General features: G+C 33.6%; 1 protein-coding gene across 1 annotated transcript in view; it reads left to right on the plus strand.

Annotated features, from left to right (window-relative positions):
* Positions 1–27,874, plus strand: part of side-IV (sidestep IV) — a 620,396-nt gene that overhangs the window by 294,533 nt on the left and 297,989 nt on the right. Inside the window, exon 7 of the mRNA XM_069827023.1 lies at positions 19,686–19,830. Coding sequence (XP_069683124.1) covers positions 19,686–19,830 — 145 coding nt within the window. The remainder of the gene's footprint in view (positions 1–19,685; positions 19,831–27,874) is intronic.

Below are 27,874 nucleotides of genomic sequence, written 5' to 3' on the forward strand. Positions count from 1 at the left end.
AATTTTAAAAGGAATAATTATTGAATGTACAAATTTCAAATTTGAATGTGGTTGGTGGTTCAATTGATGTTATATTGGACGTGTGCGTAATAGAAGTGGAACTCATTGATTTAGGCCTACATGGTCTATTCCACTTATTCAGAATTTCCGAATGAATAATTTTAAAAGGAATAATTATTGAATGTACAATTTTCAAATTTGAATGTGGTTGGTAGTTCAATTGATGTTATATTGGACGTGTGCATAATAGAAGTGGAACTCGTTGATTTAGGCCTACATGGTGTATTCAACTTATTCAGGATTTCCGAATGGTGCTCTTCATTTATTTGTAAATCGGATTTCAGAAGATGCATAGGTATGATCAGTGATTTTTATTAATTCTTGTTCTTGAATGCCAATGCGAGTCATATTTGAAACTGCTGTGCATCGACTGGAGTGGTTTGTAATTTTATATATATATATAAATATATATATATATATATATATATATATATATTTGACGTCCAGACCAGCGCAGCTTCAAATGTTGGCAAACAAAGAAACAAATGCTAGGGACGCGATAAAATTAAACAAATGCTAGGGACGCGATAAAATTAAACAAATGCTAGGGACGCGATAAAATTAAACAAATGCTAGGGACACGGTAAAATTGTGCGATAAGCAGCCATGATTGGTTGGAATACGTCCTTTCGTACCGTTTTATTGGTCAAAAGTAGTGTGACGTAGTAAGAGTGTAATAGTCAGTTTAAAAAACGTGCTCCCTCCTGCATGTGATTTCCTGTATGGAGTGATTAAAAGACCAGGAGATTAACTGTGATCTAATTTTGTAACTAGGGTAGTATAAATATGTATCAATGTTATCGTTTGTGCTGTGAGAGTTACCCAATGGAGAGAATTTTTCTCCGTTCTATTAGTCTTTCATCGTATGATGACGCAGAATATCTGCGTGGAAATATCATATGTACTTCGGTACATTAATAGTACATTATGCAACGAGCCTATAATGATAGTAATTAAGAAGCGAGTATGGATGTGTATGAAACAAACACAAGCGAGTTTCATAATTTTCATACGAGCTTCTTAATTACCATTATATGCGAGTTTCATACGACTTTTAATGCTCGACCATATTTCTAACTTGAAATTATTCAGATGTACATTTTATTTCTATCTGACAATATCGGAAGTGACCTTGTTTTAGGTCGTGAATTGTGAGATGTGCGCAGACGCGAAGGTATTGATTTTTTCCGAGGAACAATAATGTCATTGACCTTGTGTAACCCCGTTAAACTTGGTATAACCTTGATTATTGAATTCGACATTGAAAAACGATATGACAAATTGAATTTATTTGAATATTATTTACAATTAACGCTAATTGTTATAGTAACAGAACATAACCTTCTGCGACAGTATTGGATTTCCAGCCTCCGTGACTTTTCGCTAATTCTCTTTCGATTGCATATCCGAGAATAATCGATACTTGCGCTTTTATAACGGTACAAAGCTGACTTGTTATTGGCTGAACACCTGTAAGCTGAGTTGTCATTGGCTGAAAACACCTGTACTTTAATGAGTAGGTGTACTTTAATGACATGCATTAAAGGACTGCTATCAGGTGTATAATTACTACATTTCGGCATGGTCGAGCATAAAATATATATCATGTGCGTAAATCACTTCGTGATGGCGCTTATTCCGTCGGATCCCGGCCAACTAGTCACTCATAACGAGTGCACCTCAGCACATGTGTGGACTTCGGTCCTGCGTTCATAGACATCTATGGCGTAGTGCAGAGGGCGGCCACTAGAGGGAACCCAAGAGTTGGAATTTAATCTGAGACGATTCTGTCCGACGCCGGGGTGGGTATCCGGTGTGGCTTATTGGATAAAGCATCAGCACGTAGAGCTGAAAACCCGGGTTCAAATCCCGGCGCCGGAGAGAATTTTTCTCCGTTCCATTACTCTTTCATCAATGGAGATGTGTATATCCAAGTGTGTGACCTTATGACTCTTATGACATCAACATTCATTCACAGCATTACCCTCGCTGCGTCTAATTTCCCTGAGCCTTTCTCCTGGTTGGAGTAGAGTAATATCACGTGATATTTTAATACTGATAGAATGTACTCTTAATATAGGCCTTTGTTACACAATGATTTTGAATAATGAAATAGATATGAAACCTGCCTTGTAAAGTGTGTCTGCATATTCCTACATACATGTTGAATTTTGAATAATGAAATAGATATGAAACCTGCCTTGTAAAGTGTGTCTGCATATTCCTACATACATGTTTGAAGTTAATGCTCTAGTAAACATCGCCACATGACTTAATTCGCTTATGATTGAAGCATTATTTATAATATTGTCGATGCATGTAATTTGTGTAATTCGGGACTTACGCTTCAAGAATAATGAATGACATACTGAGCGAGTGGAGTTCGCTGCAAAATTCATAACTGAAACGATGTAACATGAGGTTTTCATCATCATCATCATCATCATCATCATCATCATCATCATCATCATCCTACATGCATTAGGAAATTGATTCCTGTAGCAGCTACTGAAATTGGTCCATCCATCTTTTGGCTGGTCTTCCAATATCTCTTCTTCCCCGAGGTTTATATTTCCAAAACTTATATGGTATCCTATCCTCCTGCATCCTTGAAATGTGAGACACCCATGTATTCCTATATTCTTCTATTTTGTTGTCTAATTCATATATCTCAAGTTCTTCTCTTATTTCTTTGTTTCTTTTATGTTCTATTTTCCTGTAACCTGGTACGCTTCTCAAAAATTTCATCTCATTTGTTTATAATCTAGAGGCATCTTTCTTTTTCATAACCCAGGTTCTCTTCCATATAGTAAACTGGGAACTGACATCACCTTATAACATTTTAACAATGTATTTTTTCTACCTTTTGATTTCAGGGTTCTTCTTATTGTTCCATTTATGTAATTAAATGTTTCTATTTTTTCTTTTTGATCATAGTCTCCTTTATAAGATAAGGTAACGCCCAAAAATTTAAATTTATTTACCGGTTCTGTGATACTGTTTCCTATTACTATTTTAGATCTTACAGGAGATTTGCCACAAAATGCCATAGTTTTAGTCTTATGTACAGATATCTCCATATTACAGTTCTTATTTATTTTCCATAACTCATGTACTGCTCTCTGTAGGTTATTTTCAATATTTGCCTTTACTACCTGATCATCAGCGAATAGCATCGTCATTATGAAATCATCTTCATTAAAATTCTGTGTATAGTTCTTTATTTTTATTTTCCATTTTCTTAATATTTATACTCCTCTTTATACTCATCTTCCTGTACTGTAGAAATGGCTCGCCTCTGGAATTCGTTACCTAATGACGTCAGGGACTGCCGGAATTTATCACAATTTAAAATTAAATAAAAAATTTTGTTTTAGTTAATGTTTTTAGGTATTGATAGAAGTATTCATTTGTGTTTTTTTTTCTTTTTTAATCTAGATTAAAATTGCAAGTTTCTTGTTTATGTTAGTTAATTAGTTAGGATACAATTAATGAATCATTTAAAGTTTGTGTGACTGCATTGTGGGTCCCTATCACCACGGCATGGCGCGTCCTCAGGTTGCGGATCGAGGAGACGGCCTCCAGATATGGAGGGTAGCTGCGAATATATTGAATAAGCAGTCGCGAACAGCCGATGAGGGGTGGTCCTCCAGCTTGGGGGTTGGGCGAAGGGCTAACAACCCATCACCGTAAAAAAACAGCCTGTTACGAATCCTTCAAATAAGCCTCGGAATGGGGCTGATTCTCTGACACGACCACAGCAAAAGTTCCGACGAAGTTGAGGAAGAGTTAGATGTTAATAGCATTTGGGAAAATATCCGAGATAATATCAAAATTGCAGCTGAACAGAGCATAGGTTATTAATTATGAAACTAAAACCTTTAGGGAGGCCGAGACGTAGATGGGAAGATAATATTAAAATGGATTTGAGGGAGGTGGGATATGATGATAGAGAATGGATAGGGATAGGGACGAATGGCGGGCTTATGTGAGGGCGGTAATGAATCTCCGGGTTCCTTAAAAGCCAGTAAGTAAGTAAGTGACTGCAACCTGTGTAGGCCTATATTTTCGTGTGGATTTACTTTGTTTATAGTGTTTTTTTCTCTCTCTTTTATTTCTTGTGTAGCTTTCTTTGTATGTAGTGTATTTTATTCTGTTTATTTCTATTATTGTATATGTATTCCTGGTGTTGGGGAAGAGAAGGCCTGATGGCCTTAACTACACCAGAATAAATAAATACATACATGAATAAATAAATAAATAAATAATTACATAAATAGATAAATAAATAAATAAATAAATGCTTCGTCCATGTATATATTGAATAGAATCGGGGACATACCGCAGCCTTGTCTCAAACCTAAGTTACCTTCCTCTACCCTTATCTGTGGATCCCCAGCTATTAGTATTTTAGAATTAATATATATGTTTCTAATCACTTCAACTAGATGCAATGGAATACCTCTATTATATAATATTCTCCATAATTCATTTCTATTTATTCTATCAAACACCTTAATATAATAAATGTTAAATTATTATGTGATCAGGGTCCTGATTAAATACAATAAAATATTTGCATTGACAATACAGTGCATGAGCTTCAAGTTGTCAGGTTTTCTTTTGTCCTTGTGTTTTCTGTAAATGTAAAGAGTCTGGAAAAAAAAAAACTCACGGAGTAGCAGTCTTTGTGAACATTATTGGTAAATCCATTCTTTTATTATTAATATTCTTACCGAAATTATTAAAAATGTGGTCTCTGGAGGCTTTGTTTAGCTGAAACGGTAGCAGCTTGGATTCGTAATCTGATGCTGCTCTCGGTCTTGGGTTCAATGTCAGCTTGGTCTTGTTAGCTGGCTGGAGTTTTTTTTTTTTTTTTTTTTTCGAAATTTCCCACAATTTTAAGGCGAATGACAGTTGATTCCATGGTGAATCTCGGAACTGTGCTCGCCAAAAACAATTCCGTTATCAGCAATTCGGCAAGCATATTAAGTTTTGAAACTGCTATGCGTTCAGAACAGAGGAAGAAAGTGTTAAAAAGTGAATTCTTTTGTATTTACGAAGTTGAAATTATTGCGAAAATGTAGTATTAGTATTAGTATTTATTTATTTAACTCTGGTAGAGATAAGGCCGTCAGGCCTTCTCTGCCCCTTTACCAGGGGATTACAACTATAATATGAACAATAAAATTGCAATTAATATTACATTTACAATTACAATTACAATAAAAATTGAAGTACGACAAGATTACCTGATTAATGAAAGCTAGACATTTTTTTCATAGAAGTTAAGAACAAAGAATATTTTTGTATTTACTGAATTACAAATTAAACCTAGAATAACAAAATTCTATAATGATGAAATTACCGGATATTGAAATATTTTGCGATAGATTAAGAGAACTATTTACAAGAAACCATGTCTGAAAGAGTCTCAATTACTGACCAAGTGCCTAGTAAGTTTGCGTTTGAATTCAATTTTATTTCGACAGTCCCTGATGCTAGCAGGTAACGAATTCCAGAGTCTTGGCAGGGCTATTGTGAAAGAGGATGAGTATGAGGAGGTGCAATGGGATGGTATTGTTAGTATTGTTTCATGAAGAGAGCGTGTGTTCAGATTGTGGTGGGAAGAAAAGTAAGTGAAGCGAGACGACAGGTACGAAGGAATAGAAGAGTTAAAGATTTCGAAGAGAAGGAGAAGTGAATGTAAATTTCTTTTCTTATCTAGTTTAAGCCAACCTATTGCTTCCAGGGATGGGGTAATGTGATCATATTTACGAACATTGCTTACAAAACGTACACACAAATTAGGAGCACGTTGAAGTTTCGTTTTGTTGTCGCTGGAAAGGTCAGTCAGTAAAATGTCAGCATAGTCAAAATAGGGAAATACAAGCGTATGCACAAGGAGTGCGTCTGGAGTGTGCCTGCTACCGTATAACAACATATGAATACAAAAAAACTAATATGGGTTCAAACAAATTTCAATTTGCAAAACATTTACGGGCCATTCGTTATGTCGTGAAACAAAATGCTGTGTCCGCCGTAGCACATAGTAAGAATCTTATGGCGGGAGTACGTAAGCTCTCTTGCTTAGAGTAGAAGCGTAGCGAGGGAGGGAAGCTTCTCAGTCTCCTTATTTCCCTGACGCGTAGGTAGGTTTCACGAGATACAGAATGTTCTATACATAATTTACAAATAGAGGTGTAAGAATGTTGCTCGATGCTTCTATGGTGAAAGTGACGGAAAAAAAAAGTAGGTTATATGGACGTAGACCTGTGGCGTGGATTGGAAAGAGAGGAGGCTGTACAGTAACCTTTATATGAAACCAGTGAGTCAGGATAAGAGAAGAACTGTCAAAAGGAATTGAAAATGGGAGAGGAGTACGACAAGGATGCCCTTTATCACTTATCCTGCACAACATCTATTTGGAAGATTTATTGAAGAGCTGTTTTCAGAATATGGGAGGAGTGATAGTAGGGGGAATAAGAATCAAGTGTTTAAGATTTTCTGCTGATATGGCGTTGTTACCAGAAGAGGAGAAGATACTAAGGAATATGCTACTAGAGCTAAATGACAGCTGTGAGCAGTATGGAATAAAAATAATTGCCAACAAGGCGAAGAGCATGGTCATAGGAAGAAAAGTAAAGAAGGTAAATTGCGAATTCTAAATGTGGCCGTAGAGCAAGTGGACAGCTTCAAATACTTGGGATGTACTAAAAGCAGTCACATGAGCTGCAGCCAGGAAGTCAAAAGGAGGATAGCAATGGCAAAGGAAGCTTTTAATAGAAAAAGGAGCATCTTCTGCGAACCTCTGGAAAAATAACCGAGGAAGAGATTAGTGAAGTGCTTTGTGTGGAGTGTGGCATTATATGTGGCAAATCATGGACATTACGACGAAATAAAGAGAAACAAATAGACGCATTTTAAATGTGGATAAGGAGAAGAATTGAGCGTGTGAAGTGGATAGACAGAATAAGAAATCAAGTTGTTTTGGAAAGAGTGGGTGAAGAAAGAATGATGCTGAATCTGATCAGAAACAGAAAAGGGTTGTGTCACTGGCTGAAAAGAACCTGCGTACTGGATGACGCATTGGAAACAGTGGTGAACGGGAGAAGAGTTCGGGGCAGAAGAAATCAGATGAGAGATGACATTAAGAACTGTGGATCATATGAGGAGACAAAGAGGGAAGGCAGAAAATAGGATGGACTGGAGAATGCTGGGTTTGCAGTGAAAGACCTGCTCTTGGGCAGAACATTATGAATGAATGAATCTTACGTTTGTCAGCGAAGGTTGTTCTGGACGAAATCCTCAATTTTTGCTTTTCACTTTTGACTTTGCAAGTCAATTTTGAAAAGAGATATTGGAACATAAACTGCAATGAAAATTCAAACTGCAAAGTGAAAAGTTGGAAAGTTTAATGGAGGAATGGGCTCTATGACATGCGTCTTCCGACCCATAACATTGCTTTAAGGTTACACATCGCCGGTCAAAACACGCACAAACAGAGTCGGGTTAAGTGGTTATGGAATAAGGTGAAATTTCTATTGGTTGATAATTCACATGGTCGCGTTGCCTGACGTTGTTTACTGCATTTTGATTGGTCTGTTTCGGCACAGTAATCTTTTCAGCGGTATTGTTTATGTTCCCTACCCTCGTTATCAGTAGTAAATGTAACATTTAAGCCTTAAATTTTAAGGTCTAGGTTCAGGGTCGTAAACAGTCACCCCTCGTTCTCAACTCCTATCCGCGTAGAAGCGTTTTGAATCTTATATGTAGCGTAATCGAAGGCATGTATACTGAGAGAGTACAGTTAAGTGGTCTGCAAGTTAGATTTTTAGGTACTACAAGATTACAAGACTTTTATTGCAAGCAAAAATTACATACAATAACAAAGATTTTACAATACTATTGTAATACTCGTATATGAATATTCTTCAAAATTCGAAATTGATTACAAATCTCATAGTCAAATACTCTACATATTACAAATTATTGCACAGGGATATCATTTTATTTTTACTTCAATTTTTATAATACCTGCGTTTCTGAATGTACTTGACTCCCACCCCTTTCACTAAAGTTCTTGCTAATGTCAGCCACACAAACTTACGGCCGCTGTTGCTAGCAGTGAAATAAACAGTACAGAGTACAGTGTGTTTCAGAAATATGTTGCATTTTCTATAGAAGAAAAAGCTTATATTATTGAAGTTTATTTTCACACAGGTATGGTGTATAGCATAACTGAATTTATCTGTGTGGACTGAGCACAAGTGAAGATTAGAGTTACCGAAAGTACGATACCCTATGATAATATGGTACGGTACTTAACAGCAATATTTAAACAAGAGTTTTGTTTTACTGTTTGTAGGTATGAAAGACGATGATGGAAGCTGGAATTGCAATATAACCGAATGTGAACGACAGTTTTTTTTTTCACAATTTTCTGGTTATATCATTACGGAATATTTTCGTAGAAATGTCATTAATCTGATAGATAAATTTAGAGCAACAGAGTGTACAGAAAGGAAGAAAAGTGTAAAATGGCCAACAAAGTTGACAGAAGATGTTGTAGAAGATGCTAGAGAAAGGATGCAGCGAGATCCTAATAAGTCGGTCAAGAAGTTAGCTGTAGAAATTGGGGTTTCTTACGGAAGTGCTCACAAAATTCTCAGGAATAAATTAGGTTAGTAACATGCTGAATAAAGTAGACATTACATAATGTATACAACCGCCTGAAGAGTTGAGTTTGTGAAAAAAAAATTGTTACTATTCTACTGTATTTTGATAAAATACTGTAAAAGTAATGACCAAACTGAAAATCCCTGTAATTCCCTGTAATATAAATGGATATACTACTTTTCCCTCCTCCTATAGCTAGTAAAACGATTTGTTTACATATTGCACTAGCAACTCCAAACTCCTCTAATGGAAGGGGGTAACAGTGTTTCCGAGTATAGCCAGGTTAATGTTAAAAATGTTGGTAAAAATAAAGTGATGTCCCTGTATAAATACAAGGTAACTGGGTCAAACCCGAAAAAGCAAGATGCTTGAGGTCGGGTGTGACCAATAATGAAAACTGGATAGAAGAAAAAATAATAATAATGAAATAAAAATAAATAAAAAATAATAGTAACAACAACAACAACAACAACAACAATAATAATAATAATAATAATAATAATAATAATAATAATAATAATAATAATAATAATCTGATTAAAACTGTTAAATGTAATTACACATAAAGTTTAAAAAGAATAAGGAAAAAAAAACAAAAACAAACAAAAAGGTATCATAGCCTATACATAAACATACTAAGTTAAGAATACAACATTGTAAAAGTGACAGAAAAAAAAATAAAGAATAAGAATTTACATGATTATAATTTTAGAAAGTTCAAGCACTTGTTTTTTTAATAATGTATTGTTTAATAATTTTAATTTAGGATTCCTCTTTATAAAATCATTATATAATCTTGGACCGTAATTAGAACTGTGCCTTAGACCTGCTTCAGTCTTACATTTTGGTTCAATGAGGGGGAACGAAATCTTACATCTTCTCGTGTTGTGGCCATGATCGGATGATATAAATTTAGTTTGATATTTATGGTAGTGATTCAAAATAGTATACATATAAATTTCCTTTATATTTAAAACATTAAATTCTTTATATATGATATGAGTTGGATGATCAAGTTTTCTCCTTAAACATACATAAACATACTAAGTTAAGAATACAACATTGTAAAAGTGACAGGAAAAAAATAAAGAATAAGAATTTACATGAGTATAATTTTAGAAAGTTCAAGCACTTGTTTTTTTAATAATGTATTGTTTAATAATTTTAATTTAGGATTCCTCTTTATAAAATCATTATATAATCTTGGACCGTAATTAGAACTGTGCCTTAGACCTGCTTCAGTCTTACATTTTGGTTCAATGAGGGGGAACGAAATCTTACATCTTCTCGTGTTGTGGCCATGATCGGATGATATAAATTTAGTTTGATATTTATGGTAGTGATTCAAAATAGTATACATATAAATTTCCTTTATATTTAAAACATTAAATTCTTTATATATGATATGAGTTGGATGATCAAGTTTTCTCCTTAAACATATTTTAACAATTCTTTTATGTAGTAATATTTGGGCGAATGGTATTCTGTGATAATCCGCCCCATCCTATAATTCCATACTGTATTATAGACTGAACTAGGGCTAAAAATATTGGCATAAAGCGACGCAGTTGAACAAATTTGTATAGAGTTTTACTTAATTTAAGACATAAGTAGTTAATATAAAAATTGCATTTTAAGTTTTGATCGATGAAGATACCTAAATATTTCACGTGGGTTGATGGGCGTAATTTAGGACAATTGCAATTATTATAGATATTTGTACAGTTGTTGCTATGAATTTTAAATTATAGTTGTTTTCCACTGTAGGGAGATCTGTTTTATTTAAATAAAAGGGAATGAAAGTTGTTTTGTGCGAGATCGTACGTATTTGCTTGGTTTCCGCACAAAACCAACCCGCGGTAAGTCTAAAATTACACATTCAGTATTCCCAACCGAACACACATAACAATTTCCTTCTTCTTACCGCTTAAGTGACATATTGATTTTACTGCTTCAGGCTTTTAACATATTATTTTTAGAGACGTTCAATATAGTAATAATTATAAATTGGAAACTTACCACTGCAATTTCACCTAAATTGCACTGTTAATTATTGTTTTTAAATATTTGCAAAAATTAAGTAAACTCTAAATCATTACATAACCTTACCGTTTCTTTTAAGTTCGCATTTATAGGCTGCCTGCTGGAGTATAGTAAACACAGGAAACATTTTAAAGCAACAATGTTGAAGATAGATATTTTTGTTTTGCAAATTTTCCGTCATTGAACAGAAACCAAGATGGAGATTTCATTGCAACTAATTAGAAATTCCTCTTTCAGGTATGTAATAACAGATCTTCGCACAAAATAATGTACGATACACGAGCGGTATGTTTTTTTTCAATTCTCGGAAATTAAAAAAACCTCAACTACGTTTCGCTTTTTCAAACTTTTTCTCGAACATGAAAACTTCAACATACCGCTCTTGTAACGCATATTACTATTTTTTATGTTGAGTGCTATCAGATTAAAATCCAACCATTTTTTAATTCAATTTAAGCCAATATTAGCCTTTTTAAAAACATGTTCCCAGCAGCATCCAGTAAATATGACAACTGTATCGTCTGCAAAGAAATAAACATTACAGTTGCAAGACCATTATTTGAGATAACACAGAACAAAAAGGAAATGAGACTGAAATATCCAACGCTTGTTATAGGCAGAAAAATCTTTATTTTTTTGCTTGTTAGAATCGAACTCAGATTCGTAGCATCTGTAACTCAACGTCACCAATTTGGAAACAGCGGAGGATATCGCGTCAGTAGTGTTATTTGAAATTAAATTCAAGATAAGTTAAGTTTAGATATTCTGCCCTCATTTGTCTCTTTGCAATATAATGTCACAGCTAGTGAATAGGCAACGAAAGAAATAGGGTCTCTTCGAACAGGGTCGACGTGGGTGAAGTAATTTAGGTTGATTTATTGTGAACGCAGCGTTCTCATAAATCTATGTTGGGATCCTGTGTCGGTGCAGGCTTACGTTTCGACTCAGTACAAGAGGCTGTTTAAGCTTGTTTACTCTTAACCTTTCGTGGCCTCTTAATACAAATCAGACACAATCTCCTGTTACAAACCTTTCCTTAAACTGTACCTTTTTCGGGCATTGCTTATGCATAATTATTTGAAGCGCACCTTTGACTTGCTGTATAAATTTACAAAACATATTGGACCGAGAAGTCAGTACTAACAAATAAATTATTATAAACAGAACCTTCATTTGACTATTTATTATGAATCATTCAATAAGTCAGCCGTGGCGAAAATATAATCGTGCGCCTAGCATTATATAACCTGCAACGTGCATAGCACCTATAGAGGGGGACGAACACCCGAAGGGGAAGTGAAGCAACTGTCTGACTTATTAACGGATATTTATTTTCCTTACGTCAAACACTGAAATATAATTTTATACAGTACAAGGCTACAAACTAATGTTTAATACATGTAACAAATAAAGAAATGAACAAGAAAACATAGGACAAATTATCACAATCTAAAATTAACTGTCTTCAGAATGTGTCTGCGACAGAGTTTCAAAATCAGGCATTATGTCACTTCCTGCCAGTCGTAGTTGATCACGAAGGTATCTGTCTGTCAGTCGTGATCTAAATTTGGTTTTTACTATTTTCATTCTTGAAAATAATTTTTCATAAACGTAAGTCATAGCGAACATGGCTTCAACGGAGCAAGCGAAAAACGAAGCTTCGGATATTTATTTTTTGGCAAAGATTTGAAAAGTTCAACATTTGTCAAGTCCTTACATCTACCTTTCATTTAACATCACTTTGTAAATCTGCGACTTTAAATTGAAGATCTAAGCGCATTATTCATACATCTGCTGAAAAAAGGATCGACGTACAGAGATGATAATAATAATAATAATAATAATAATAATAATAATAATAATAATAATAATAATAATAATAATAATAATAATAATAATACTTAATCTTTTAATGTTTCATCAGTAACATGTAGTATAATGCCGTTTTATGTTATACAACCGTTTTCCTCGTAATTCTTGTGAACAAATCATACATTTAATATTCTCATCGTATTGGCAGGGAAAAATGCGTCCTCCCATCCTACTTGAAACTTTCGTTCTTGCAGAGATACATGGTTTCGAGAGAACATTGCGACGATACGCCACTCGCAGATCAGAGACAAATACAAATGGAACGGAGTTTGACTCCAGTGAGTGAGAGGGTGGGGATTTTGGGCGGTAGGAAGCAAGAGAAATGCACAGCTATCATTGCAAGCCACAATGTGCTCGTGAGTCACATTTTCGCCACAACTGCAATAAGTGAATAGCATGTAAAAACAAGTAGTGGCTACAAGTACTTTCGCCTTATCCGGCATCATAAGGTAGCATAAGAAATTAAATATAAGTTACATAAACGTAAAAATAGCAAGTGCACCAAATAGGCATCTTAAAGTATCATGAAACATGTTAAAATAGCATGAAAAACACTGAGTTAATAAATGTGTACAAAATGATTAAACATATAAAACTGTGTACTTACAACGTGATATTTCAGGTGAGACAAGTTAAAATAAATTAGGAATACAAAACCATTAAATATTAGAATATGAGTCACTGTTCATGTGAAGTGTAGTGAATGTACAGTAGTAGCAAAAACAAAAAACCGGACCGACCCTTGTAGCTGATTTCAGAGCCTTGTTCACTACAGAGCGCGATTGACTGGTAACTAAGACTTTCGTGGTTCGAATCCTGCGTGAGAAGAAAACTTGTATTTGTGTTCCTTATTCAAATTTATTCCCAATACTTTTCATGTTCTGGGAATAATAAGTTAATTAAGTAGTAAAATATCGTTGCAATCGAAAAGTATTGGGAATAAATTTGAATAAGGAACAAAAAAGTTTCCTTCCCAGGCAGGATTCGAACCACGAAAGTCTTAGTTACCAGTCTATCGTGCTCTGGAGTAAACAAGGTTTTTTTTGCCACTACTGTACATGACTTTGTAACAATAAATTATATTTCAGTACTATTCGTATGCAATGTGTAAGAAAATCATTAATATCTCCTAAATTACTGCTCCTAGAATGAACATTTCACACTAATTTAAAATTGCATGAGAGTGAATTGTGATTATTTCAGATTCTTGTTTTACTTTAGTGTTTAATTTTTTACTTATATACCGAACTGTTTAAGAAGATATTGAATTCTTTTGTGCATAATTAAAAAGAAAAATATTTGATTTATAATGTAGACAGTTTTCTTCATTCCTCTCTATTTTAAATATTTTTTTTTAGAATTTTGATTCTAACATTTCGAGTTATAAGTTAGTTTTTAAGTGTTTACCCTTGTTAGGAGATTCAGTTGCGAAATATCTGGACATCATTATCGATCAGAATCTGAAATGGTGTTCTCACATTTCCTACCTATTTAGCAAATTACATCAAAGAATTCATAAATTTTTCATACTTCCTCGTATTTTACGCATCAGTATTTTACGCACACTTTATTTGGCTCTTTTTGCGTTCTTTCAGTCCACCATCCAATATGACAATATTGCGTGGGTAGTTGCGTGGGGTGGAACTTCATAAATTTCTGTAAATCCTCCAATTTTTTTTTACAAAGGAAATGATAATCAATATCTGCCCTGGAAAAAAAAACTATTAATTTACCTTTCTAAACTCAACTTATCAGAATTATGAATGTATAGAACTGAACAAGCAGATCTGTGCAGTTCATCATTGAAGTATTATTACATAAAATCGTAAAGTAGGATGTCATTTAGTTAAGTTTACAATACTTGGCGGAACGTTAATTTACATTTAAGGGAACAAAAATTTTTCACAACTGCAGGGTTAAAAATAATATATTTATTGCTGTAGGACCGAGACTATACAACTCCATAATGAACATCAATTTAAAATTAACGGCCCTGTCGGGGCAAGTTACCTGGTCGAGGTTTTTCCGGGGTTTTCCCTCAACCCAATATGAGCAAATGCTGGGTAACTTTCGGTGGTGGAGCCCAGACTCATTTCATCGGCATTATCACCTTCTTCTCATTCAGACACTAAATAACCTAAGATGTTGATAAAGCGTCATAAAATAACCTACTATAGTACATTATGCAACGAGCCTATAATGAAGGTAATTAAGAAGCGAGTGTGGATATTTATGAAACAAGCGCAAGCGAGTTTCATAATTTTCATACGAGCTTCTTAATTACCATTATAGGCGAGTTTCATACGACTTTTTATGCTCGACCATATTTCTAACTTGATATTATTAATTTTCTTTGTATCTGACCTTGACCAATGTCCCGTATGTTGTGAGATGTTGGCAGACGCGAAAGTATTGATTTTTTCCGAGGACAGATGTTCACATCGACCTTGCTAGTCCATAAGAACCTACAGAGATAACATTGAAATTAAATTAGACATTGAAAAACGAGATGACAAATTGAATTTATTTGAATATTATTTACAATTAACGCTAATTATTATAGTAACAGAACATAACCTTCTGCAACAGTATTGGATTTCCAGCCTCCGTGACTTTTCGCTAATTCTCTTTCGATTGCATATCCGAGAATAATCGATACTTGCGGTTTTATAACGGTAGAAAGCTGATCTGTCATTGGCTGAACAGTTGTAACCTGAGTCGTCATTGGCTGAAAGACCTGACATTTAATGAGTAGGTGTACTTTAATGACATGCATTAAAGGTCTGCTACCAGGTGTATAATTACTACATTTCGGCATGGTCGAGCATAAAAATAATTAATTAACGCGTGAATGTTAATGTTATAGTAACGGTTGAGTCATCATTCGCAACGAAAATTTGCGACGGCCATGAAATCGTGATAATGTTTCAAACTAGATGTGATTCCTTGTATTCTTAATTTTTAATGATCCTGAATTTAGACAGCCATGAAATCGTGAAATATTTATTTCCCAACTTCAAATTTATTTAATGTACATTTTTTTTATCGTAGGAAAAACATTAGATGATACACATTCGTAAAGCTATGTTTTGGCACGAGTGTAAACTTAGTGAAACGAAGCTTTAGTTTCAGAAAAATTTTACTCGTGCGAGAGAAAGAGAACCTTTACAAACTTGTCTCATAAATAACTATTTTTAAATGAAAAAAAAAATTAAAGGAAAGCATAGTTCACAAATTATACTTTCAGCTAAAAATCAGTACTGGAGGTATCTAAAATGATTGATGCGAAAGAAGGAACATAACTATTAAAAAATGTTCCTGCGTGAAAATGAGGGCAAATTCTGCTCTTCGAGGGAGCGTGGGCCTGATCAATATTGTGTTTAGTTTTGAAGGACACTTGTAATCCAAATTCTGCCGTAAAATTTTGAGACAATAAAAATGTGTTTCTTTTTACAATTTTTTGGCCTACATTTAAGTTTCTAGTTTACATGTAAGTGAAATTGTGATGTTCAAGTCCTGGTTCAAGTTAAACCAGTCCTAGGATATCTTTTAGTTCTCACATGTGGTTTAACTCGAAATTGTGTACAGACTTGGCATTACGTGTTTTGTGAAGTTTCCCCATTGGGCGTAACAGCCTCGCATAATGTGCCAGGTGCATGAACCCCACTTACGTGCAAACTGCATATGATACCGCGTAATTAATGTATATGTCTCCAGTCATGAAGACACGTACGTAATCCTTTGCTAAAGTTTCGGTGAAAACCGCTCCATAAAATGAACCTTAACTAATTCCACTCATAATCTGCATATCTAGGCCTTCAGGAAGGATATCGTGCTGCTCCGCACTACATTGAAATAAGTATTCATTTCTTTTGCAAGACGGGAAGTCGGCGGAGGTGTTCACAGCCGAGAGCGCGCTTGTAGCATCACATGTTGAGAGCAAGAAAGTGAGGATGGCATAAATAAACAAGTGCGGGGGACCTGAGAGGAGGGAAGAAAGGAAGGGGGAAAAGAGACGCGTACACAGTAAAACAAATGAAAAAGGTGTGCGCATTTGCATAAACGCTAAGTCACGAAGTCTGAAGTCGATTCCTGACTCCGTCATTCAGTTTTCCTTGCTGGCGTAAGTCTCCCAGCAGATCTGTGGTCCTGGGATCGCCTCATTCTTTAACAGAAATGAGAAATGGACTTGTGTTTTTTTGAAGTGAAGGCGGCAAGCGCGTGAAATTAACATATCTACTGCTGCTAATGTCTGTATTCAAAACGTGGAAGTTTTAATCCCTCATTAGCTAGTGGGTGCCCATGACCTGTAATATATTATTTACACTTACTTAGAAGGGGAGACCTAAATGAATGAATGAATTAACTAATTAAGGAATGAATGAATGTGCGTATGTAGGCCTATAGCTCGCGCAAGAACAGATTCCCGAAAACCAATGGTGGCGTTGCTGTCTGTTTTGACGTGTGTATATGGGGACGCCGAGGGGGGAGAGGTGCGAGCCGATAGAAGTACTGTCTCTTCCAAGAAGATGAACAGATGAGGACAACGCTGTGGAAATAAAGAACGTAGCAAGAGAAAAATTCGAAGCTAATTAAACGCGCAACATATGTTTACGAATGAAATAATAATACCGTGCGATACAAGACACGTATTCACACGCAATGGAACAAACTAAAGACGTTATGTAACTATCACAACGCAAGACTGATTCTATCGGTCATTTCTTTGCCGACTATACTCTTGAATATCATTCAAGTTATCTTGTGACCTTTCCTCTCGCCCGCTCTTCCTTATCGCAGTGTTTGATTCGCATTCCTTCCGTCAGTAATCCGTGCTTGCAAGACCTACAGTATATGTCTGTGTGTATGCATGTATATGTATGCATGCATGTATGTATGTATGTATGTATGTATGTATGTATGTATGTATGTATGTATGTATGTATGTATGTAGGCTAGTATGTATATATACGAACCGACGAAGGATCGAATGAATGAACGATTGATTGAATGAATGATGAATGAATTAATTTTATTAAAGTAATTACTATTGTTCAGTTATTATAAACTTTGGAGTATTCTGTCTGAATTTGCTCTTTATACAGGGATTACATTTCAAACATTTCCAGTCCGAACACTATTTATTTCAATTAAATTTAGTTTAAAAAATACTCGCTCATTTAGATGATAATAATAATAATAATAATAATAGTAATAATAATAATTTTATTTTCCCTGGGAGAGTTAAGGCCATCAGGCCTTCTCTTCCACTCAACCAGGATCAAAGCACATACAGAAAAATACATACCGGTATACAAATATTAACTTAAAAATAATAATAATAATAATAATAATAAACATAATTAAGTAAAAAAGAAAGATTGAATACATATACACAATCAGTATTGACTTTAAAATAACAATAATAAAAAATATGTATAATAAAAATATATATATATATATATATATATATATAAAATAAAAAAGAGACTGAATACATAATCACAAACCGGAAAATACATTCTAGTATACAAGTATTAACTTAAGAAAAAAATAATTAATAAATATGAATATAATCTCACAACTAAAGGAATAGTAAAATTAGTAAGATCAGCAAAGCACGTGTTACATTGAGACAATGACAGTTACCTAGATATTAGTGTTAATGGAAAAATAATGTAATGACTGTGTAAAATAATAATAATAATAATAATAATAATAATAATAATAATAATAATAAAAATTATACCTAAAAAACTAATTCTGTGCATTTAGATATTGGGAGGGAGAAGTAAAGTTAATTGTTAATTTAATGTTATAATACTGAAAGTATTTTCTCATAAAACTGCAGGAAGCTAAATAGAGTATGCGAAATGCCGTACAACAAATTTAGGTAGGCTAACCATGAGCAGGTATAAGAATAGTAGGTGAAAATAAAGTATGCTAAAATTGAGTATGTCAAATGTCCAAATGCCAATTTTTGTTTACCAAGTGACATGGTATCGTGTTACATCCTCTCTCGCCTCAGTTCCTTTTGAAATTTCAAACGGCAATCCTATTTTCAATGCTCAAATTTGAAAGAGTATTCAATTATTTATACATCTTTCATTTGTTCTCACATATTTAGTTTTCTTTCGTCGCCTGGAAACTTATATTTTTGTTATTGCCAGTAGGTCGTAGAAAGGAAACACAGTTTATTTTGGGTAATTTTCTACATTTAATTAATTAAATTTACATAGTTAAATGTTCAAAATATGCCTCATTGTTAGCTAGACAGTAACACAACCTATTTCGGAACGCCTCTTGTATTGTCTTAGTATGAAAACCATACATAAATAAAGTAAATCCAAACTTCGGCTTCTATTAATCTCTATCCTGCTTTAAACTTTAAGGAATAGGTTTATCATACACAACCATAATATTCCTTAATATTAGTTTGTGTTACTACTTTAGATAGCCTGTAATCAACAGTAGTCTTTGTAGTTTTACTTTTTTCGTCTCTAATTAAAAATAACAACAATCCAGGTTGCCAGGCGACGATAGAAAACAAAAGTTGTGGAACAAATGAATGAGATGTATAAACAATTGAATAATCTTTCGTATTGGTGTATCAAAATATAAGGGCGCAACTAGAAATATGAAAGGGGGAGTCAGGGGCGTGAGGGGTGGAACATAAAATGCAATTAAAACTGGTCTTAAATTTCCGCCTTAACATCTAAGTTAATGTGTCTTTTGTTTAAATTAAATTTAATCGAAAAGAAAAGTTATTAAAACTTGGAAATTTTTAAATGAAAGCCTGGTATTTCCTGAAACGTTTTGTAAAAATTAAACTAATACAATAATTTAATAAATTACCTTTGACAAATCCATTGACATCGGTCGGTTGTTATTAATGAAAATGCAATTTAGTGACAAGCGTTATCACCAACATGTAATTTTGATTATGTAAGCATGAATGTTAGAAAATTATATAGTTTAAACTCTATATATTTATAGGAACTTGACAGGTCAGGACTGTTGTTTACTTCCAGCACCTCGAGGAAGGGAACCAGAGCGTCAGCGTTCTGAGCTTCGTGCCAGTTATCGACGACGACGGCAAGTACTTGACATGTCGCGCCGAGAACCCGGAAATCAACGACAGTGCCTTAGAGGACAGGTGGCGCCTCAACGTTCATTGTAAGTACAACATTCATTATCTACTTATAAGTATAAATAAGATCCTCCAATGTCTTTAAACTTGTGTATTCGTGTTCTGTTCTCGGTTTTTTCTTTCACGAAGATTTGCTACATAGGTATTTTGTATTTTTATTTGTAAGTGTAAGATTAGCAACTACAGGCGGGACAGAAACATTTCTGTGCACTGCAGCTTACTACCCGTCCATTGTAAATTGACCGGTGTTGATTCCATGAACTAGAAGAATGGGTCATCCCTTACCACGAATGCTTTGATCCCCTCAATGCCCCACGCTCCGCAATCGCCAACATTGTCTTGTACAGAACGACAAAGGCGATATTAGCGTTCAGTGGTCATGTAACATTGAATCCGTACTATCTTCCATCTTAGGATATAAACGTCGATTCAGTATTCGCAAGAGAATCTTCGCCGAGTGCGTCATTAGACTGACATTCCTGAACTCCTTACATTTCTTGGCATTATTTGTGTTTAACTCAGTTATGCCATTTAGAGATTCAACCGCTAATCTCTGTCTAATTTCCATTTCAAATATCACAAAATCCAATAAAATAATTTTAACATATAAATATCTAAAAACAGGATTGCTTTAAGAGTTATGATCAATTAGGTAATATGTTCTTGTATAAGATTTTAAATATAAAAATCTATACCGAGAAAATTACATTTTCTAAATTTTCTATTATATATCCTAAGATTTTGGTAGAAGATCATTTCCTTTACTTGTTTCCATAGTTTATATTCTTTAAGTATCTAGCGTAAATTAGTCATTCATTCTTTCATATAATAACGTATCCTTAACCTTTGTTTCTATAATTGCGCAGAGAAATAACGTTTGCCTTTCAGGAGAAAAATATTACACGCAGTGATTAAAAATATATGTCATTATTCCTTTAGGTAAAAAAAGCTAACAATTTTCAACAAGAAATGTTAATTTTCTCCTCTATATTTTACACCTATGTTACACCGCCATGTGATGTGAACAACGGGGGCCTTGCTATTAAATTACACTGAGACCGATTTGAAGTACGTCATACATCAGTTGTTAATAGATTTCAAAAAGGCATATGGCTCGGTTAATAGAGAAATTTTATATAATATTCTTGTTGAACTTGGTATTCCCAAGAAACTAGTTAGAGTTAATTACTGTAAAATGTGTCTCAGTATTACGTACAGCAGAGTCCGTATAGGCCAGTTTGTCAGATCCTTTTCCAATTATTTCAGACTGCAAGGAGATGCACTAGCACCTTTATTTTTTAACTTCGCTCTAGAATATGCTATTATGAAAGTCCACGATAACAGAGAGGGTTTGGACTTGAATCGGTAACAGAAATCTACAACCTAATTGACTCAGAGCACCCTGTTAGTCAAGGATATATTTTCATATACTATGAAAATTAAAATTTTATATTTTGTCTTCCTCCGTCAGCTGTTTTAATATGCAAATATAGTATCTATCGCCTATTTATGTAAACTCATTTTGTTTAATGCGCCCAACTTGAAAACGGTTTCTCTTTAATTTTATCAAATAATGACCTCAATGTTCTCTCAATATGAGCCATTTTACACACAATTAATATGTAAAACATACATACACGCGTGCGAATTCACTTTTGATTAAAGTAACACTCAACAATGCAGCGCATTCACAAAAAACCAACATAGCGCGGCGTATTATATCGCGGTTGAGGCTAGCCCCGTGTCTTGCTACTGAGTCGTAGCGAATCGATACCCCCTCCTCCCCGGCCATTCCTCAAGCTTGCGACGCCGTCGCGCGTCGTTACGAATCTTCTGCCACAAGCCTCCCGTAGTGAAATGATTGTTAACAGTGTATTCAATATATAGAAGGATCGGTTTGAAACGTAGTGTTACGATACATCATTATTAGGAACTTATACTGTTACTAAATTTTAGTAGCTCAATTTTTTAGGTAGATTAAGCCGCAGAAATCTCTTGAGAGCTTCGCCACTGCTATTGATAAATGAAAGAATAATAATTACTAAATTTAACCGAATTTGAAGTACTCGCTGATAATGGAAGATATAAATGTTGTGAAACCAATACACTATTTAGCTAAAGGAGAAGTTTATGAAAAATTTTAGGAGGCACTTTTTCACGTATGATCCTCTTGCTTAAAAAAGTCTCTTGCGCAGACACTTGTATTTCCCTATTTTGACTATGCGGACATTTTACTGACTGACCTCTCCAGCGACAACAAAACGAAACTACAACGTGCTCATAATTTGTGTGCACGTTTTGTAAGCAATGTTCGTAAATATGATCGTATTACCCCATTCCTGGAAGCAATAGGTAGGCTTAAACTAGATAAGAAAAGAAATTTACGTTCACTTCTCTTTCTCTTCGAAATCTTGAACTCTTCTATTCCTTCGTACCTGTCGTCTCGCTTCACTTACCTTTCTTCCCACCATAATCTGAACACACGCTCTCGTCATGAAACAATACTACAATACCATCCCATCGCACCTCCTCATACTCATCCTCTTTCACAATAGCCCTGCCAAGACTCTGGAATTCGCTACCTGCTAGCATCAGGGACTGTCGAAATAAAATTGAATTCAAACGCAAACTTACTAGGCACTTGGTCAGTAATTGACTTCTTGTAAATAGTTTCCTTAATCTATCACAAAATATTTCAATATCCAGTAATTTTCATCACTATAAAATTTTTATTCTAGGTTTAATTTGTAATTCAGTAAATATAAAATATTCTTTGCTTTTCTATGACTGTTACACTCTTACTACGTCATACTACTTTTGACCAATAAAACGGTACGAAAGGACGTATTTCAACCAATAATGGCTGCTTATCGCACAATTTTATCGCGTCCCTAGCATTTGTTTAATTTTATTTTATTATATTTGTTTCTTTGTTTGCCAACATTTGAAACTGCGCTGGTCTGGACGTCAAAAAAAATATATATATAAAATTACAAACCACTCCAGTCGATGCACAGCAGTTTCAAATATGACTCGCATTGGCATTCAAGAACAAGAATTAATAAAAATCACTGATCATACCTATGCATCTTCTGAAATCCGATTTACAAATAAATGAAGAGCACCATTCGGAAATCCTGAATAGGTTGAATACACCATGTAGGCCTAAATCAACGAGTTCCACTTCTATTACGCACACGTCCAATATAACATCAATTGAACTACCAACCACATTCAAATTTGAAAATTGTACATTTAATAATTATTCCTTTTAAAATTATTAATTCTGAAATCCTGAATAAGCTGAATACACCATGTAGGCCTAAATCAACGAGTTCCACTTCTATTACGCACACGTCCAATATAATATCAATTGAACCACCAACCACATTCAAATTTGAAAATTGTACATTCAATAATTATTCCTTTTAAAATTATTCATGTTTATTTTTTATGGCGTCATCGTTAATTAAAACTTTTCTAACACTTGTGTACAGTATATTAGTTAGGTTATGTTATAGCTTCTGCTATATGATATTATGGATAGTCACGTATCAGAGATTGTTTAATATTAAGATTTATTGAAAATCATCTGTCAAGTGACGTTGATTACTGGGATTCGGATAATTGAAGAGGAATGCAAATGTTTTAATAAAAACGAAACTGAATCAACAAAGCCTTCTTGACTAGTAACCGTCTACAGAGTGCAATGAAGATTCCATAGTTGGCACAACTGCCATGTAGCGTAATGGTGCAATAATACATTTGAAGACAGGTTTATTTTCGTAAGTCAATTAATATTTTATTGTATTGGAGTACTTTGTTACTTATAATCTTTATATACTTTCTTCTAATCGTATAATAGTCAATTAAATCCCACTCGAGTTTAGATTTTCTCTAGATAAATCAAAACCTCTAGTGAGATTACTGTTGATAAATTATATAGCTTTCATTAGTCAGGTAATCTTTTCGTACTTTGATTTTTATTGTAATTGTAATTGTAATTGTAATTGTAAATTTAATACTAATTGTAATTTTATTTGTAATTGTGAATGTAAATTTAATACTAATTGTAATTTTATTTGTAATTGTAAATTTAATACTAATCGTAATTTTATTCTTCATATTATAGTTGGAATCTCCTGGTAGAGGGGCAAAGAAAGCCTGACGACCTTATGTCTACCAGGTTAAATAAATAAATACTACTATTACTACTACTACTACTACTACTACTACTACTACTACTACTACTACTACTACTACTACTACTACTACTACTACTACTACTACTACTACTTCATAATGGCTCATGGTAGCTGTCTTATAGCATTATATTAACTTTGTAACTAACACCTGCTATTTATAATGCATAATTTTTAAAAGTTGTACGTAGTAGAATTTTCTGCTAGTAATTCTACAATAAATTATTTTATATTACATCCAATATGGTAATAAATAATCGCCGGGATAACTAGCATTCAAGTAGCTTCGTCTTTTTATGTGACCGTCTACATTCTTTCTTTGTTGCCGAACCCATATTCCCGCTGTTAGTATGTGGTATTACCCATCCACGTCATGAAGCCTGCAAGAGAGATTTAGGCAGTGTCACACTTGATAAATGAGTTAATAAACGCGTTTGGCGAAGTCGGTGACCTGTCTTTGCACTTCCCGCGCGAGATTTTACTGTTTCACACCTGCGATAGAAACAACTTTCGCAGGATGTCTAGAATGTTAGCGCCTCACCGAGGAAAACCGGGTTCAAATTGCGTTGGTATACATTGAAATTTGTAGTAATTTATTGTTAAGAATGTTCGATATGGTGATAAGACGTAAGTGAAGTAGATTTTCGAACCCTGAAAAATTTTGCGTTAATGAAAATCAATTAATTTTCATTTATGAAATGGTAATTGAAGACTTCGGGGATAAATAATGATAAAAGTCATATGTAAATTGCATACATTTTAATTTTTACTGCAAACACAAGACAATTGCCATATTTTTCAAGCTGCATAATCCAAACATTTGTTAACATATTTACATAATTATTTAACCAAATAAAAGATAATTTGGCTTATATTCAATACAATTCAATTCAATTTATTAAGCCATTAAACAAGCAGTGATAGACTTCGTCGCAGTACAGAAGGGGGAAAAAACATACATTTGAAAATACACATATAATTGAAAACAGTAAAGTTTAATTAGAATGAAAACACAAAACATTTTGAAAATCTAAAAATTAACGAAAACACTTCACTCTTAATGTAATGTTTGTAACTAAATGTAAATAACCTTATTTATTAAGTAACAATTTCGTATGAATTTATGTTAAACTCATCCACAGAGTAGAAAGGATTAATTAAAAGCCAATAATTATTATAAAATCTAGCTTTGAAACTATTGGATGGTAACTTATAATATTGACTGGGAAGCTTATTATATAATTTCATCCCCATGACAGAAAAATGTGTACTAGTTTTATGTAATCTACAGTATGGAATATTAATTTGTTCACTATATATAATTTTATGATCATATATATTGGCTATTAATGAGTAATTGTCTATATTTTGTCGAGTGTAAAGGTCTAGGTCGTATTTATATATAAATTTATGACAGTTAGTATCTGTGATTGTTTGAAAAGAGGTCGACAATGTTCAAGATAGTTTGATTGACATAGAATTCTAATGGCTTTCTTTTGCAAAATCAAGACGCTTCCAATTTTGCTACCATTTCCCCAGAAAATTAAAGTATACCGAATTATTGACTGAAAGAACGAAAAGTAGGCACATCTTAAATAATTTTGAGAAACGCAAGTCACTAATTTGTTTAATAAACTTGATAACTTTGTTCATATATATATATATATATATATATATATATATATATATATATATATATATATATATATATATATTATATATTCGATATGTCTTTCCCATGTTAAATTGGAGTCTGTAAGAAGCCCTAGAAATTTGATATAGTTTTGTATGTTGTCGTTTTTTATTACATGATGTGGGCTAAACGTTATATTGATAGTCTTTCCTTGATCAAGCAAAAAAACATTAGATTCAAAACATAAAGCCATCTGTGATAGAATATCTTTGGTTAGAGCATGTAATTCATTCAGAGTAGAGCTAGAACATAACAATGTATAGGCTATTAACAACCAGAAAACTGTCAATCTGAATGTTTGAGGGTTATCACTATTTACCCCCGAGGTCTTCAATTATTTACATTATAGTTTCATGTATAATTTTTTTAGACTACATAAATCTGCAGAATTTTATAGCGAAAAGCTCATGTTGTATATAACAAAAAGTGTAATATCATATTGGTGGAAAGTCCATGGTTTTCTCAGAAAAAAGTATTTTTCCAAATTTTAACGCATTCTTATTCGGTAACTGTTAGAAGTAGGATCTTGAATTTTGTCCATATCGATAGAAAATCTAATAAAGGATCATTTATTCCTCCGGTGTATTTCAATAGCGTGGACGATTTTCGTGTAAATTTAATTTAAAAACCACTAATTTGAAGCCACTGACCGATTCAGATTGCAACGTTGTAGTCAGAGAGGAAAGTGGAAGGTAGGGAGACAGACCTGAGTTCGTTGACCTCTTACATCTGTATTACGAGAAGAAAGAGCACTGTATTAGCGGCGTTGTTGTCAGACTGTCCTTGCTTACTCTTACAAAGATTACGGACTATTACACTAGTATGCTATAGAGAAATTGTTTATATTTTTCAGTTCCCTACTATGGATAGTTACGAAGTCCGTATGTAGTTTCGTTTCATCACATCTAATTTTCTAAAAATGTCTTCTCCTTTTTTAATTCATGAAAATACCTAAGCACTGAAATAAATCCTTTGATAAATTATATCATTATTAAGCTGGTAATTTAGACATAGTGAAATCATTGAAATGTTATAAAACAATGTAAATTAAAAATTTTGAATAAAGTATCCCTAAATTTCATTTTCCTTGCTTAATATTGCTAGGAAACTTGAAAAAAAAAAAATAACTCACATCATTTGTACATTTATTCGTATACCATTCCTTGGAATTGAAACGTATAAGCTTTAGATGTGTGTTTATTTTGTGAAAATAAAGTCTTTTAAGTGGTGCAATAAAATTACTCATAAAAATTAGATCATGTAATGTGAGTATAACATATTATTATATTAATTAACTTTATTAATAATTTATGGTTTAATAATTAGTTTTATACTCTCGAATGTAATATTACGGCGTTAAAATATGTTTAAAAATAATATATGTTATTTAACGATTTTGAAATCCTTGTTCAAATTTTAAAGTTTTTCGTTATTTCCAAAAGCTACAGGAAAACCTGACGCGATAGGGAAAATCTGAATACAGATTCGGATTCAATAACCCTGAGTACCTAAAAGCAGTCATATAAGTTAGATTATCGTGTTAAATTTATTTTTATTTAAATCATGAACATTGCCAATTTGACGTCGTTTTAATTTTTCTTTTCAAAATTATAGAAAAACCTGACGTGATAAGGAAAATATGAATACAGATTCGGATTCAGGGTGCTTCAGTTAAGGGGCAAGGTACAGCTTACAGCAGTAAAATTTATGGAAATAGTCAATATATATATTTTTTTAATGTACCGAAGTACGGCGCTTATTCCGTCGGATCCCGGCCAGCTAGTCACTCATATCGAGTGCACCTCAGCACATGTATGGACTTTGGTCCTGCGTTCATAGACATCTATGACGTAGTGCAGAGGGCGGCCACTAGAGGGAACCCAAGAGTTGGAGCTTAATCTGAGACGATTCTAACCGGCGTCGGAGTTGTATCCGGTGTGGCTTAGTGGATAAAGCATCAGCACGTAGAGCTGAAAACCCGGGTTCAAATCCCGGCGCCGGAGAGAATTTTTCTCCGTTCCATTACTCTTTCATCGTAATATTTTTTTTCCTCCATTACTGTATCTTGTACAGTAATGAAAATTGGTATGTGTAAAACACTGTTCTTCTATTATATGAAAAAATATTTTTACGATTAAAAAAATTCTTTATAGGCCTATTAATTTTTTTTAAATT

This window comes from Periplaneta americana, chromosome 5 (genome assembly GCF_040183065.1).
Source record: "Periplaneta americana isolate PAMFEO1 chromosome 5, P.americana_PAMFEO1_priV1, whole genome shotgun sequence".
Taxonomy (NCBI): Eukaryota; Metazoa; Arthropoda; class Insecta; order Blattodea; family Blattidae; genus Periplaneta; species Periplaneta americana.